We start from the raw sequence: 17723 nt of genomic DNA, 5'->3' as shown, positions 1-17723 counted from the left end.
GCCCGCCTGACATCACGCGCATTGCACGCTGGGAATGGGCGTGCCCGTGTGTCAGCGAAGGCGGGCGCCGGATCCAAGATGGCGGCGCCCATGAAGAAAACGCTGGCCGGTGGATAAAGACTCCGGCGACATGGCAGAGCAGGGGAGGGGCCACTATTGGGCACCGGAGGAGGCGGGGAGTGCAGTGGATCCCCCATAAAAGGGGTGATAACCACAGAAGACGCACTCGTGCCCAGAAACTTCATCATAGAAGTGGGGCACCAAGACCAGCAGCAGCCACCAACAGCAGCAGCAGAAGCTCTCACCAGATGACTTGCCGAGCCACCAGCATACCAGGAGCAGCCGCTCAAGTGGTAGGAGCAGCAGTCGTCCTGTCCGGCAAGATTCGTCAGCGTCCAGGAGGGACGCTTCACGTCAAAACTTTATAATAACTCCCCGAAGAAGGTCCCAGCAGGAGCAATCTGCCCTGGAGACGGAGGTCTTGGGACTCATTCACAAAAAGGTTCTTCAGGAAGTCCCGGCTTGGGAAGAAAGAGGCGGATTTTACTCCCTATTTTTAATCCAAAAACCGGATGGCTCTTGGAGAACTATAATAAATCTAAGGAAGCTCAATCAATCGATAGAGAACTACTCCTTCAAGATGGAGTCTATCAACACGACCATAAAACTTCTCTTCCAACACTGCTTCATGGCAGTAATAGATTTAAAAGATGCGTACTACCATATACCAATACATCAGGAATATCGGAAATACTTGAGAGTAGCTCTCTATATTCAGAATCAGATAAAGCATTACCAATATACAGCCCTTCCATTCGGCCTGTCTACAGCCCCCAGGGTTTTCTCCAAAGTAATGGTGAAAGTAATGTCATACCTCCGGTCCCGGGATGTAGTAATTGTCCCATATCTGGACGATTTCCTTGTAATAGGGAGGTCAGAGTCCCACTGCACTCAGCAAGTATCAGTGGTAACATCAATTCTAATGGAGCTGGATTGGTAATAAATATCCCCAAGTCAAGATTAGTACCAGTAAAACTACAGTCCTTCCTGGGGTTAATTCTGGACTCCGAGTGTCAGCTCTGCCTCCTTCCAGAAAACAAAGTAGCCAAGATAATAAACCTGGCCGGTACAGCAATACATCAACCAGCAATGACTCTAAGAAAGGCGATGTCCCTGCTAGGTTCGTTAACATCGTGTATTCCGGCAGTAGAATGGGCACAATTACACCTAACAACTACAGAGGGAAGTTCTCTCCGCTCAAAGACTAAGAGGGCATTTAGAAGGAAATCTATGTCTCTCCCTGGGCGTAAGGGATTCCCTAGTTTGGACAGTGGAAGACCACCTGACAATGGGGGTCCAGTGGCAAAATCCGGTCAAAGACATCATCACGACCGACGCAAGCGGTACAGGTTGGGGGGCTCACCTGAGGTCTCACTCCGTATAAGGAACCTGGTCCTTACTAGAAAGAAACTATGGGTCAAACGAAAAAGAGCTATGGGCAGTGTAAAAATCCCTAAGACATTTTCTCCCTTTGCTCCAGGGCCGCCATACTCGAATAGTGATGGACAATCGAGCAGTGGTGGCGTAAATCAATCATCGGGGGGAGGAGGTCCAAAGGCCACATGGAAGTATCAAATCTACTCTTTCAGTTGGCAGAACAACACCTGTCATCCCTGACAGCACTACACATCAGGGGCATAGAAAACACACAAGCAGACTTCCTGAGTCGCCGAGGCTTAAAACAGGGGGAATGGTCCCTAAACCCCCCAGATATTCCAAAAAATAGTCCAAGCCTGGGGCACACCAGAAATAGACTTGTTTGCCAACTCACACAACAAAAGAGTCAAAAAGTTCTGCTCCTTAAATCCAAGAGAACATCCTTTTGCAGTAGATGCCCTACTGATACCCTGGAAATTCTCTCTGGCCTACGCATTCCCCCCGATAGTGATGATTCCAGCTGTGATCTGGAAGATCAGAGAGGATCAAGCAAAAATAATCCTCATAGCTCCATTCTGGCCAAGGAGACCATGGTTCTCCCTTCTAAGGCAGATGTCGGTAGCGAACCCATGGATTCTGCCAGAGGTTCCGGACCTGCTAACCCAGGGCCCAGTGACCCACTCTCACGTGAAGGGCTTCCATCTGGCAGCCTGGAATTTGAGAGGGCGTTACTAAGTCGCCAAGGATTCTCACCAAATTTAATCTCCACCCTATTGAAAAGTAGAAAACCCATAACCTCTAGGATCTATGGTAGGACATGGAAAAAATGTCTTAACTTCCTGGGTGAACCATTGGGGGAGGTGGGTCCTATCCTGGAATTTCTGCAAGCAGGACTACATCTTGGGTTAGCAGCCAGCACCCTTAAAGTTCAGGTTTCAGCTTTGGGGGCCCTATATAACTGTAATCTTGCCTCAAATAGATGAGTTTCACGATTCATAAAATCTTGTAGTAGATCTCGACCGGTCGCTATCCCAAAAATCCCTCCTTGGGATCTAAATTTAGTCTTAGAAGCCCTAACTAAAGACCCTTTTGAGCCCTTACAGGAGTTATCACCCAAGTTACTTACCCTTAAAACGGTTCTATTAGTAGCCTTAACATCGGCTCGTAGGGTAAGTGACTTACAGGCCCTGTCAATATGCCCTCCTTATACTCAGGTTTTTGATGACAGGATCGTTCTAAGACCAGACCCAGCGTATCTCCCCAAGGTGGTTCAAGTGTTCCATAGGAGTCAAGAGATTACTTTGCCATCATTCTGTAGTAATCCTAGAAATCCAGGGGAACAAAAGTTCCACATGCTAGATATAAGAAGATCTATGTTACAATACATGTCTATAACTAGTCAATGGAGGAAAGATCAAACCCTATTCGTAGCCTTTCAGGGTAGCAAAAGAGGGTGTGGGGTAGCTAAAAGTACTATTGCTAGATGGATCAGGGAGGCCATTAGTTTATCCTACTCTGCGGGTGGCACTCCGGTTCCTGAAGGCATCAAGGCTCACTCCACCAGAGCCGTGGCTACCTCCTGGGCAGAGAAGGCTGAGGTATCAATTGATCAAATTTACAAGGCCGCTACCTGGTCCTCACCCTCAACTTTTTTCAAGCACTACCGGCCAGATCTTTCTTCCTCTGCTGACCTAACCTTTGGTAGAAGGGTACTACAAGCAGTGGTCCCTCCCTAAGGTTTCATTCTACAAAAGTCTCTCAGGTGTGCCGTCATAGGGGAAGGGAAAACACCAAGGTTACTTACCGGTAGCCGGTTTTTCTGGAACCCATGACGGCATCCGTGTATTCCACCCCTTTATTACCCCTTTGGTGTGCACTATTGTTTTGGGTGCTTTTTTAGTTAATATGATGTGGTGATGGATTGCCATGTATACTAACCAGGGGGGCCTCTCATGCTCTAAAAACCAACTGAAGCGACAGAGAGGTACCGCCCTTTTATTTTCAGTGGGGTTTCCTGTCCTGACTGGGTGGATCCCCTCTCTCAGGTGTGCTGTCATGTGTTCCGGAAAAATCGGCTACCGGTAAGTAACCTTGGTGTTTCCCAGTTTTTGTGGCAAAATTAGGGGGGTCAGCTTATACTCGAGTATATGATTCCGAAAAATACTGCACTCATCAAAATGAAGTTTTATTCTTAATAGTGTAATTTTATTTGCAACAAGTGATTTGTAGCGACAAACAAAACATTTTGGCTAAATTAGTGGCTTTCGTCACATAGTCGCTGAAATAAAAATATAAATACAGTGAGGTGTGTGTACAAAATATTGAGTCACAAATATATATATACATATATGCATTATATACAGTATGTACAAAGAATTGGCTGGAAGAATAAGTCTAAGTGTATTGTTGCTGGAGTAATAAATCCCCAGGACGGCATATCTCAAACAGCTAGTTAAAAATGAGATCACGAGAAGAAAGGAAAAGAGGAAGAGGTCATGGGGCAATCCAATGTTTGTAACAGAGTAGGTGAGTTGGCAAATGACAGATGAGTGAAGATCCTGACTTTGAAATCCTATTGGAGTATGTCCTCATATTTAATTATCAAGAGATGAAATGTAGCAAAAATGTATGTTTACCACTGTGCAGGGTGGTTTTTAACACTAGCTGTTTGAGATATGCCGTCCTGGGGCTTTATTTATTACTCCAGCAACAATACACTTAGACATATTCTTCCAGCCAATTCTTTGTACATACTATATATAATGTATATATATTTGTGACTCAATATTTTGTACAAACACCTCACTGTATTTATTTATATTTTTATTTCAGCGACTATGTGACCAAGGCCACTAATTTGGCCGAAACGTTTTGTTTGTCGCTACAAATCGCTTGTTGCAAATAAAATTACACTATTAAGCATAAAACTTAATTTTAACAAGTGCAGTATTTTTCGGAATCATTGACTATTGGGACAATCAGTCCCTTCTAACTAGCACCGTCCAACTCCCTTAGTTGAGTGCTAGCCCTCTGTTTCCATATACTCGAGTATATACGGTATATGGCCACTGTTGTTTCGATAAACTTTGCAGAAGTCAAAAGCACACAAGAGTCTAAAACACAGATTAATAAGTTTTAGTCTCTACTTTAACCCCATCAAAACGGAGGCTTTTTGCGTTTTGTTTTTTGCTCCCCTTCTTGCCAGAGCCATAACTTTTTTTTATATTTCTGTCAATATGGCCATGTGAGGGCTTGATTTTGCAGGATAAGTTGTACTTTTCAGCGACTCCATTAGTTTTATCATATTGTGTACTCAAAAACGGGGAAAAAAATTCCAAGTGCAGTGAAATTGCAAAAAAAGTGCAATTCCACAACTGTTTTTGGATTTTATTTTTTACCATAATCACCAAATGCTAAAACTGACTGACAATCTGATTCTCCGGGTCATTACGAGTTCATAGACACCAAACATTTCTAGGTTATTTTTTATTTAAGGGTTGAAAAAAAATCCCAATGTTTGTTTAAAAAAAAAAAAAACTGCATCATAAGCCCTCACCCCTTGATCTCGGGTGGGTGATGGCTTATTTTTTGCATGCCGAGCTGACGTTTTTAACGATGCCATTTTCATGTGGATACGATCTTTTGATTGTCCGTTATTGCCTTTTAATTATTATTATTTATTTATATAGCACCATTGATTCCATGGTGCTTTACATGAGAAGGGGTTACATACTACAAGTTACAGATATCACTTACAGTAAACAAACTAACAATGACAGACTGATACAGAGGGGCGAGGACCCTGCCCTTGCGGGCTTACATTCTACAGGATTATGCGGAAGGAGACAATAGGTTGAGGGTTGCAGGAGCTCCGGTGTTGGTGAGGCAGTAGCTTCGGTAGTGATGAGGCGGCAGCGGGGTCAGAGCAGGCTGTAGGCTTTCCTGAAGAGATGGGTTTTCAGGTTCCGTTTGAAGGATCCGAATGTGGTTGATAGTCGGACGTGTTGGGGCAAAGAATTCCAGGGATTGGGGATATTCGGGAAAAGTCTTGGAGGCGGTTGGATGAGGAGCGAACAAGTGTGGAGGAGAGAAGGAGGTCTTCGGAGGACCGGAGATCACGTGAGGGAAGATATCGGGAGATTAGTTCAGAGATATATGGAGAAGACAGGTTGTGGATGGCTTTGTAGGTCAGTATTAGTAATTTGAACTGGATACGCTGAGGTAATGGGAGCCAGTGAAGAGATTTGCAGAGGGGGGAAGCAGAGGAGTAGCGAGGAGAGAGATGAATTAGTCGGGCAGCAGAGTTAAGAATGGACTGGAGAGATGCAAGGGTGTTAGCAGGGAGGCCGCAGAAAAGGATGTTGCAGTAGTCAAGGCGGGAGATGATGAGGGCGTGCACAAGCATTTTAGTAGATTGATGGTTGAGGAAAGGACAGATTCTGGAGATATTTTTGAGCTGGAGGTGGAAAGAGCTTGGATGTGTGGTTTGAAGGACAGGGCAGAGTCGAAGGTTACTCCGAGGCAGCGGACTTCCGGTACGGGGGAAAGCATGATGTCATTGATTGTGATAGATAGGTCAGGTAAGGAAGATCTATGGGATGGAGGAAAGATGATGAGTTCAGATTTGTCCACATTGAGTTTGAGGAAGCGAGAGGAGAAGGAGGATATGGCTGATAGGCACTCTGGGATTCTGGACAGCAGAGCGGTGACGTCTGGGCCAGAGAGGTAGATCTGAGTGTCATCAGCATAGAGGTGGTACTGGAATCCATGGGACTTTATGAGTTGTCCCAAACCAAGTGTATAGATGGAGAAGAGTAGGGGTCCTAGAACAGAGCCTTGGGGGACTCCAACAGAGAGAGGGTGGGATGAGGAGGTGGGACTGTCAGCAGAGAGAAAGTGAAGAAGCCAGGTGGAGAATTGGTCAATAAAGGTCAGTGGCCGGGCCTGGAGGTCGGTATATGATGGCCACTTGGAGGTTGGAGGGAGAGTAGATGCGGACAGAATGGACTTCAAAAGAGGGGAGGATAAGGGAGGGTAGAGGTGGGATTGGGTTAAAGGTGCAGTTAGGAGAAAGGAGAAGACCCACTCCTCCACCATGTTTGTTGCCGGATCGAGGGGTCTGGGTGAAGTGGAGGCCGCCGTAATTACACACAGCACAGCAGGGGAGGCGGTGTCAGAGAATGTTAGCCATGTTCCTGTAAGGCCAAGGAAGGCAAGATTGCGAGAGAGAAAAAGGTCGTGAATCACGTGAAGCTTATTGCAGATTGAGCGGGCATTCCAGAGTGCTCCAGAGAGAGGGAGCAGGGAGGTGGGCGTCAGGGGTACAGGTTTTAGGTTGGAAAGATTGCGATAGTTCATATTAGATAGGGAGCGATAGGAGGGGGTAGTAGTGGGAGGTATGAGCTGTAGGGGTCCCGGGTTGGTAGATATGTCTAAAGCAGCGAGGAGAAGCAGAGAAAGGGAGAGCAGGTGGGAGAAGGAGAGTGGCTGACTTGTTTTATGTTTTTTTTAGGACAGATTTGAGGTTGAGGAGCAGGTCAGCAGAGGAGGACAGGTGGGGAGGTAAGAGGGAAGGGGAGATGTTTATTAGGTTAGTGAGTGCTGGGGTTTGTGATAGCGAAGGAGAGAGAGGAATAGTGGAGCAAACACTGTAAGGGCATAGGTAAACATGGTGAAGGAGTAAGATGGGTTAATAGAAAAGCTAGATCCAAGTAATAAGAAGTGCTAACTCAGCAGACATACCCAAAAGAGACAGATCATAGAGTGGGGTCCTGACTCCTGCCGTGACTAACTGCCGTTGAAATAACTGCGGCGTCTTTATGCTTAGCTGCGCAATGCTTAGCTGCAGAAATGCACGTGCCTGACCCCACATGCGTGCATCCCTTAAGAAGCTACTAAATTTATAGGGCAATGTTGCGGCGACCAAAAAAAACGGAATTCTGATTTTTTTATTTTTTTTTTTCACTACGCCATTTACCAATTGGATTAATTCTTTTTATTGATAGATTGGGCGATTCTGAACACGGCAATGCCAAATATGTTTTTTTTTCTTTTGAATGGGGCTAAAGGGGGGTGATTTGAACTTTTTTTTTTATTTAATAATATTAAAAAAAAAAAAAATAATTCACTTTTGGCATGCTTCAATAGTCTCCATGGGAGACTAAAAGCTGCCAGAACCCAATCGGCTCTGCTACATAGAGGCGATGATTAGTGATGAGCGAATATACTCGTTACTCGAGATTTCCCGAGCACGCTCGGGTGTCCTCCAAGTATTTTTTTTAATGATCAGAGATTTAGTTTTCATTGCCGCAGCTGAATAATTTACATCTGATAGCCAACATAAGTACATGGTGGGGTTGCTAGGGAATCCCCACATGTAATCAAGCTGGCTAAGAGATGTAAATCATTCAGCTGCGGCGATGAAAACTAAATCTCCGAGCACTAAAAAATACTCGAAGGACACCCGAGCGTATTCGCTCATCAGCGATGATCAGATCAGATCGCCTCTATATAGCAGATTTACTCACTTGCTATGAGTGCTGACCACTGGGTGGTGCTCACAGCAAGCTGTCACTGACAAACATAGAAGTCTCCAGGAGACCTCTGGATGCCATGCCAACAAACAGCGTGATTGCCGGAAGCGCATGTTATATGCCGCTGTCAGCGTTTGACTGCCGCCTTTAACGGGTTAATAGCCGCGGGAGGATCACAATTCCACCTGCGGCTATTGTGGGCACATGTCAGCTGTTCAAAAGAGCCCACATGTCCCGGGAAAGATGTGGGCTCACCGCCGGAGCCCACATCAAAGGGAGGGAGTCCAATATCGGCGTAAATGTATGCCTGATGTCGGAAAGGGGTAAATATATCTTCAACTTTTGTGACATTACATAACCTGATTCAATGTTGAAGAAGTGTTGAGTTTTTGGGTCTTCGGCTACGTTCACACTTTCAGTATTTGACATCCGTATTTGTTCTCCTCCTGATGTTGACTTACAATCATAGGAAAAGTATAATAGAAACACGTCACCACTTCTGTATTTATTACCCACTCCAGCTTGAAAACATGTGGGGATTGCCTGTTTGTTAGGCAACCCCCACATGTATTCAGGCTGTCTAGCAGCCACAAATCATGCAGCTGCGTCGACACAAACTAAATCTCCGAGCACGCTGAAATACTGAGAGACCACCCAATCGTGCTTGGAGAAACTCGAGTAATGAGCATATTCGCTCATCACTAGTTATAAGACACTTCTTCTTTTTCCTCTGAACTCCTCATTCACAGCTAAAATCTGTATTAGACAATAGAAGACAGATTGACAGCTCTTTGACGTGTTAAATTACAGCTGGGTATTGAAGTCTATGGCAAGAAGAGGGAGGAACATACTGCTATTCTCTAGGAAGTGCTAGCTGCTAATTTCTAGGAAGTGTTTATTGCATCTCAGTGCAGGATTCACAGCAACACTACTCAGTACTACTGTACATTGTCCCCCGCGTGCTGTTGATTCAAAACAACTGGCACAAAGAGATTTAAGGGCAGTATTCCTTCATGTCTCTTTGTGTGAAACATTGACAGCTAGGCTCCACCCATTACTGAATAGACTACTAAAAACTAAAGAGAGCATGCAGAGGAGAGATCTGGTGAAAAAATACATATAAAAGACATATAATGGCCAGAAATAGGGTTATTCCATATGTGCACACACGATCGCTTATTCTGAACAGCTATGTGAAATGATATTTACACTTTAGCATCCTAAACTTCACTGTCTGTTATCAATTAAGACAATAAGGTCTATTATATTTATTAGATCTGCCGTTTTCTCTGCAGCATCCAGATGCAGACACCTTGTATGTCGAAACTGTGGATGTGGGTGAAGAGAGTCCACGTACTGTGGTTAGTGGACTGGTGAAATATGTGTCCTCAGAACAGCTAGTAGGACGCTCCATTGTCGTGCTGTGTAACCTAAAGCCTCAGAAGATGCGGGGAGTGGAGTCACAAGGCATGCTGCTCTGTGCATCTATGTGAGTCAATGAACTGTTTGTGATTTTGCATTGAAAAAAAAAACACAACACAGCAATCCTAGTGTCTTTGCACCCCAAAAATGAAATTCATACTGCACAATCTGAACTGTAAATTGTTCTATTCTAGAACCCTGGGAATTGCCCATTTTTTGTAGGCCTCAGAAGAATTTATAATTGGTGGAGAAAGGTTGAACTGCATGGACCTTCGTCTTTTTTCAACCTCTGTAACTATGACTGTTGTGGTTTTCGGCTATCCACACAGAGAATTAAAATGTTCAAAGTAAAGATACCATGTAAAGGAGTAATCCATAGCACTATGTTACCGACAGGTCATCATCAATATCGGATAGGTCAGATCAGACACCCAGCTACCTCCACTAACCAGCCGTTACCCAGTCCGGCAGCGGCCCATGTAAACCGTTTATGGAGAAGAACATCCCAGCTGTTTAGTGGCCACTGCTGGATAGTGCACATCAACTCTTACACCAACGACTAGGGACTGATCTGCAGTATAAGAAATGGCCACTAAACGGTAAAAACAGCAGTGGTGCTCAGCTCCATACACTGCTTATATCAGGCCGCTGCCGGTGTTTGTAAGAGTTAATTGGCGAGGGGTGACGGGTGTCAGCCGCCTACCAACCTGATATTATGACCAATCATAGATAGATCAAAGTATGATAGCAGAGGTCAACCCCTATGCACTGGCATCTTTACGCCTTCTTGAAGAACGTTTGTGCTGTGTCTCTGACTGCACAGCAGCACACAATGCTAGATGAGGAGTCCCTGTGTAAGAGAGCACCTGGATGTGATACAACATGGTTCAGTTTTAACACATTCAATTGTGGCAGAAAAACAAAATAAAAATATATATTATATATACTGTAATGTATTTTGCTTTTAGATCTAAATTATGCAGAATAGGTATAGGTCAAATGCGTTAGTGCCAAACAGGATTTTAGTTTAGATCATGCAGTATTTATAAAATCCTTATGGCAGCATTGATTGTCTTCAAAGAGGACCTTCCACCAAATTTTTCATGTTGAATGATGTAATAGTATCCATAGAGCGAAATAAAACTTTTCTTCTTTTTTTTTCTATTTCACCTCTCTATTGCAGAGATGTCAGCAATCAAAGTATTTGGCACCAAATGAGTTAACACAAATTTGAACTTGGTTATCAGATGATTTTTTACTGTGGGTGTGCACTTCTTCCTCCTGCATAACACTGACCAATGATTTGTAGGAAGAAACACTCTGAAGAAAGAACCCCCCCTCCCCCCAACATAGTGTGAAGCAGATTTCTCAGGGTGTAAGATGTAATCACACTTATGTCTGCTGTGCTCAAGCAACTTGTACTCGCTCTGCAGTGAGATCAGGACTGTCATTATGTCTCACACAGGAGTAACCTGCCTGTTCAGATGTAATGACACTCTGCGCTGATCTCACTACAGAGCGATTACAAGTGGAGCACAACAGACATAAGTGTGACTCTTGACACATTCTGGGCAGGCAATATAGTGGGAAGGTATAACTGACAGTGCTATGAATGGAGGAGAGCTGATATAAGAGTTTGTAATGTGACACAGCTAAACTCAGCTGCACATCCTCTTCCTTGACATTTCACTGATGCAAGAGGTTAAACCAGGAGATCAAAGCAGTATCATTACATCTCACACAAGAAAAACCTTCTGTAAGCTGTAGTGGGGACATGTTACTGCCTACTTATGTTTAGCTAGATGGTGGCCCGATTCTAACGCATCGCGTATTCTAGAATATGTATGTATGTACATTGCGCTTAGCACAGCCACGTAGTATATAACACAGACAGCCACGTAGTATATAGCACAGCCACGAAGTATATAGCAACCACATATAACACAGCCCACGTAACACAGACAGCCATGTAGTGTATAGCACAGCCACTTGGTATATAACAGACAGCCACATAGTATAGCACAGCCATGTAGTATATAGCGCAGCCACGTAGTGTATATAGAGCAGCCACGTAGTGTATATAGCGCAGCCATGTAGTGTATATAGCACAGCCACGTAGTATAACACAGCCCATGTAATATATGGCACAGCCCACGCACTATATAACACTGCCCACCTAGTATATAGCAGTGTGGGCACCATATCCTTGTTAAAAAATAATAAATAAAATAAAAAAGTTATATACTCACCCTCTGGCGTCAACCAAAGCTGTCCCGAGACCGCTAAGTCATCTGGGTAATTTCGCAATGCATCACTGGGAACGGAAGCTGGCGGCAGCATCGGTGGATGGCGGAAGGTGAGAATAGCACAATTTTTTATTTTTAACGTTATATCTTTTTATTATTGATGCTGCATAGGCAGCATCAATAGTAAAAAGTTGGTCCGGGATGGGGCGATACACTGGCACTGACTGGAGGAGAGTAGGGAGGAACCAATTTGCGGCTGTACCAATCAGCGACGTGGGATTTCCACGACAGACAAACAGACAGAAGTACCCCTTAGACAATTATATAGTAGGATCAGCATCATACATGCCCCCAAGTGAAAACTCTGATGACACCCACTTGGGCTAAAGAAAAGTTAACTCATTCAATGCCAAATACTTTGATCACTAATATCTCTGCAATGTAGATGTGAAGAATGTAGGGGTGTATGCCACTATTGCGTCCTGTGTCCAGTTCAACATGAAAAATTTGGTGAAAAGTCCTCTTTAACCATGTAAATGGCTGAGGTACTCTGGGCCATAGATAATAATTCAAACCTCATGTAAAAGCTTCATAGTCCAATATTTCAGAAACTTGCTCATTGAGTGGAAATCCGCTTTAAAGGGAACCTGTCCCCCCCCCCCCCAGGTGTTAGTAACTAAAAGAGCCAACTTGTGCAGCGCTAATGCTGCATTCTGACAAGGTGGCTCTTTTAGTTGTTATTTGTTGCACTGCAGAAATAATCGCTTTTTAAATTTGTCCCTCATACCTTCAAATCGCCACGGGGCAGGTCTTTCCCCCTAATCCACACGCACCACATCCATCACTCTGCGAGCCGGGCGCCACCTCCTCTGCGTTATTCAATTCTCTAGGCACCTGCGCTGTCATATTCTGCCTTGGGCATGCGCAGTTCGCGCTGCCCGACCACTGACATCACTTGATGTCTTGCTTACTGCGCTTGCGCAGCCCGAGATCCCGCCCCGCAGTGTGAATAAATCATAAGAGACTGCGGGGCGGGATCTCGGGCTGCGCAGGTGCAGTAAGCAAGACATCAAGTGATGTCAGTGGTCGGGCAGCGCGAACTGCGCATGCCCACGGCAGAATAGGACAGCGCAGGCGCCTGGAGAATTGAATAACGCCGAGGAGGCGGCGCCCGGCTCGCAGAGTGATGGATGTGGTGCATGTGGATTAGGGGGAAAGACCTGCCCCCGTGGCGATTTGAAGGTATGAGGGACAAATTTAAAAAGCGATTATTTCTGCAGTGCAACAAATAACAACTAAAAGAACCACCTTGTCAGAATGCAGCATTAGCGATACACAAGATGGCTCTTTTAGTTACTAACACCTGGGGGGGTGACAGGTTCCCTTTAAGTGGAAGTGATCTCATAAATATATTCATACTGTTCCTCAGTTACATTTAAGCGTTTCCTCCATTTATTCCTTTCAGAGAAGGAGAAAACAAACAGGTAGAACCTCTGGACCCTCCTGCAGAATGTGCTCCCGGAGAGCGGGTTTATATCGAGGGATATGAGAATGGAGAACCTGAGGCAGAGCTTAAACCGAAGAAAAAAGTCTTTGAAAAGTTGCAGGTATTTTCCCATTTAACTCCACATTTGTGCACAAAGGGCCCCATTCATCATTTGCGATTTTATTGCAGTCATTTTATTTTTTTGTCTTGTATTATTCGCTGACAGTTTTTGTGCCACATTGATAAAAATGGTGCTCTTTATTTTTGTCTTTTACCAATTGTTATGCATGCCAGATTGAAAGCTCCTTCAGTACCCTTACTTTATTAAGGACCGAAGTGAGATGCGCCCAGAAAATGCGCCATTTTGGTAAAAGTCACTGTTCTGTGAATCTGTCTAAAACATCTGGACAAGCAAAGGTCAAGATGAAAAAATGTTTAAATTACTTTAAACTAGAAAGACCATTTGAAAAGTTGAGCCAAACATATAGGGAATAAGGTGCAAATACTAAAGCCACCAAAAAGGAGCGAATAATTCCAGAAGTGGAGCAATAGCAGTGATGAATCAGGTGTATATTTGCAATCTTTCATCAGATCCTTGGTTAATGCCACAACTCTTTTTCTTCCTGTCTGCAGGCGGACTTTCAGATCTCTGAACATTTGTTTGCTCAGTGGAAAGAAAATAATTTTCTGACTAAGCTGGGGCCTGTGACCTGTAAAACACTACGAGGGGGAAATATTAGCTGATTGCACCCACTTTATTCCATCCAGTGGCATAGCGCCATCATCATTCACTTCTTTGGGAGAAGAATCGGACCCGACGGCAATGATTAGATGTCCTGCTATTTATATGAATAAGTGCATGTGACGGAGGCTGCATCTGCCCATACCATTCCTGCCCACCTGGTCTTAACCATTGTATACTGTCATATCAAATAAACACTTATCTCATTTATTCTTGCGTGTTTCTGATTAATCCCCATAAAGCGACACAGATTTGGTAACAGCATTTATAAAAAGATTATACAGATTTCCAATCAAAAGCATGTGACAAATATATATCATAAACTAAAAGCAAAACCTTATTTTGGTCTCTAGTATTCGGGCTAGGCTCCCAAAAAGTCTACATTTATACAAAAATCAACATTTTGTTCTACCAGAAAGAATTACATGTGGATACGTTATAGTTACAACCCTTCCTGTGCTTATTTTATACTGCAGACATTCTGAAACATTCATACGCTATCGGACAACCCTTGCTTAATCAATTTAACACCCCCCAGAGAATTAAAATAATGTATACTTACCTCCAGCAATGGAGTATCAGTGATGTAGGGGCCGCAAGGGATGGGCGTGTGTTACGTGACCGCTGCAGCCAATCAACGGGTGCTGCTTGGCTGCCGCTCATCAATATTTGTAAGACAAATAGTGACAAAATAGTAAAGGCTGTAGCTGGTCAGTAATGTCAGCGCCCACATCGCTGTGAGGTGAATATATACTGTTTATATTTTCTATGGGATCCTAAATTAATTACAGGAAATTTATCAGCTTTCTGCTATCCAATCTTAGAGCAACAATTTGTAGGGATAGAGACCCTGATTCCAGTGCTATGTCACTTACTTTGCTGGTTGCTGCATATCTGATTAAAAACTTTTTTATATCCGCTGCATATGTAGCAGCTCTCTGAATGCAGAGCTCTGTATAACCAAGCCCACACCACTGATTGGCAGCTTTAGGTGACCACTGCGCATAAGCAGAAAGCTGCAAACCAGCGGCGTGGGCATGGTTGGACTACCTGGCAGCATCCCAAGTAGTCCTCCAGTGATATCTCCTGCTGATAAAACAATGGAATTCTAAAAACGACACCGATCAGCTCAGTAAGTGATACGTTGCTCAAATCCAAGTCTCTGCCCTAATATTATGCTGCTCTCTTAAGTAGCACAAACCTGACAACAGGTTCCCTTTAAGCGAGGGTTGTCCACTAGCCAGGGTTGTCCAATAGTGGACAACCCCTTTTAATTTACTGACTCTACAGCCGGCTGACGCATCACTCCTGAGAGTATAGGTTAAATACAGTATCCCAGAAACATTCTAGTATATAATAGACCACCACAAAAAAAGATTGTATTGTAGATGCCGACAAGATTTCCTTTAAATCACAGCTAGGCCTAGGCCACTACAGGCAAATTAGACAAAGCATCCAAGATGTATGCTTTTACACAGTATATAATAGGTAAGAAAGGCAGTTTGATAAGCTTTAAGGCAGTGCGGTGATTTGTATTTAACCAGTCTCCTCGGGCAAGCATCATTCTGCCGACCATGATCGACAGACAGGACCGAGCTGTGTGCGCAGTGCCTCTGGTACTAAATCAAGTGTCATTAGCTTGTCACAATCCAGCAGATCAGTGGACACAAATCCCGTTTCTTCTGTCGCTCTCTATGTCACAGAACGTGGCTATTGTGCACTTATTAGATTGTCTATTGAAATCGAAAATTCCAGATCAGCAAGACGTGGCTATTATAAGGGATCTGTGCATTACTGCTCACTTCTTTTACCGTATCATGTGAGAATGTGCTTAGAATCAACACTGAATCATAAGGTGCGTATTCTAATCTGTAACACGAGTTGTCTAGTGGTGCAGGGAAACGATAGACATGTCAATTGAAAGTGTGTTCAGACCGTTATTAAAGTATGTGTTTCCGATATATATGTTCACACTGCCACAAGCATGGCATTAAAGGGGGTATATGCCACCTGGAAAACCCCTTTTTAAATGAAGTAGTTCCACTGGTAAACTTAATGTAACAGATACTCCCCTACCATGTCAGGTCTCCCGGTGCTCACGTGACATAGTTATGCTCTAGGAGCCATGGCCACTAATGGGCTGCTGCGTTCTCATTCATCCGAAGGAAGCGAGAACGCACTAGCCCTGATTGGCATTAGGGCTCCCATGGCATAATGTCACGGGAGACCTAGCGCTGACATTGTTGGAATGGCGCTGAAGTGGGAGGTGAGTATCTTATTTGTATTTTACAAGGGGGACTTCTTCATTTAAAAAGGGGTTGTCCAGGGAGAGCAATAGTTGGTAAGGCTGCTTCCTGAAACATTTCCAATTTATTCATTATTTCTCTCCCGACCATGCTCCATTGTGCGCTTGTCCAGAGTCGATTGTGGATTCAGTGGGTACAATGCTATAGCAGCGGCTTAACATGCTAATTTGCAACATTACTAACCACAAGTAGAATTGCCCAATGTGTGTAAGCATCTAAGAAAAGCTTGTGTGTAAATGTCGGCTAACAGGAATGACTCCCAAGTATAAAATAAGTGTTGAAATACCACAGGATTGCAAGGTGGCTGCAGCATTATAGAAAGAAGTGCTGATTTCTATCATTACATTGTGCAGAACGCTAAGCGCACCAACAGCATTAAATGACCTTCAAACCTAAAAACAGCAGGAATGAGACATTTATGTGTACACCTAGAACCTTTTCCTAACTGCTCCAGCAGATCACGGTTTTAAATAACATTTACACCAGAAGAAAAGGTGCAGTACCATGGGTAGCCACCACAGTGTACAATACTGGCTTTCCACCAGATGGCGCTCCATTCAAAGTTCTCCAGCTGAACCAATACAGTAGTATAAGATAATGAAGTCATAAAAATGAACTTCAACACATGTCGGTGCTTTAAGACTATATATATATACACAGTTAAGGCAATTGTTGTGAGTCCAGCAGCTTCTGGGGGTCTTGTGGAGCATCAGAGGATCCCTGAGACCGCAGAACCCTGAATATTCCTTGTGACAAGTTTAGGCTGAAAGAAAGAAAAAGTATGTATTAGTTCTAGTTGTGCATTTCACTGATACAATAACATTGGTAATTAAAGGGAATATGTCCCGTCCAGAAATGCAATTTATCTGCAGATATAGGGATAATCTGGATGCAAATAACACTTAAACCGTTTACGGGAGCAGCGGCCACAGGGAGAAAATGAAATTCTATTTTCCCTACAAATGTTGCATTCCAGTTATCGTGGGTTGGTGCAGGGCAGTTACCTCTCACTGCACAACGAGGGCACTGAAATCAAATTGAAACATTCCGAGCCAGCAATGCACGCACACTTTAGAGTAGTCTGTCAGTGAAAGTGACGGGGAGTCATTACAGTGTGCTCACTATAGAGTGAGCACTGCCTCAAAGACACTGAAAGAGAGCGGCTGGAGGGAGAATAAAAAATAATTTTCTCCCTGTAGCCACTGCTTCAGTAGGCTTGGCAGAAATTATTTAAACACAATTTAACTGTATAGATTGTCTTTAGGCAAGTAGGGTTTCTGGAAATGACAGGTTCCCTTTAGAGTCTTCCTCCTAACCAACACTATAAATGGCAGGACTACAAACCCTGCAGGATATTGGTATCTTTTTGATCCTCACTACCATTTTCAATAATAAGAATTTTACAACAGGCCTATAACCTGATAACTTTCTTCTGTTGTTCCTACCTTCCAACATTACTAATCAGATGCAGATTTGTATCACTAGTAGAACCTGATAAAAGTTTACACAGACCACAAAAGCATAAAGAGGGGTAGAGTTTAGTGATGAGCA

General features: G+C 43.8%; 2 protein-coding genes across 2 annotated transcripts in view; one reads left to right on the top strand and one right to left on the bottom strand.

Annotated features, from left to right (window-relative positions):
- The window catches only part of YARS1 (tyrosyl-tRNA synthetase 1), a 117357-nt gene extending 103281 nt beyond the window's left edge, over nt 1-14076 (top strand). The window contains exons 12-14 of the mRNA XM_069757069.1: nt 9266-9459; nt 13104-13245; nt 13758-14076. Of these exons, the coding sequence (XP_069613170.1) occupies nt 9266-9459; nt 13104-13245; nt 13758-13868 (447 nt within the window). The 3' untranslated portion in view covers nt 13869-14076. The remainder of the gene's footprint in view (nt 1-9265; nt 9460-13103; nt 13246-13757) is intronic.
- A 41-nt stretch (nt 14077-14117) lies between these two features.
- NHSL3 (NHS like 3) overlaps nt 14118-17723 on the bottom strand; it is a 52869-nt gene continuing 49263 nt past the window's right edge. The window contains exon 7 of the mRNA XM_069757057.1: nt 14118-16935. Coding sequence (XP_069613158.1) covers nt 16931-16935 — 5 coding nt within the window. The 3' untranslated portion in view covers nt 14118-16930. The remainder of the gene's footprint in view (nt 16936-17723) is intronic.

The sequence above is a fragment of the Ranitomeya imitator genome, chromosome 3, assembly GCF_032444005.1.
Source record: "Ranitomeya imitator isolate aRanImi1 chromosome 3, aRanImi1.pri, whole genome shotgun sequence".
Taxonomy (NCBI): Eukaryota; Metazoa; Chordata; class Amphibia; order Anura; family Dendrobatidae; genus Ranitomeya; species Ranitomeya imitator.
Note: the sequence above shows the minus strand (reverse complement) of the source record. Positions and strands in the feature narration are given on the sequence as shown.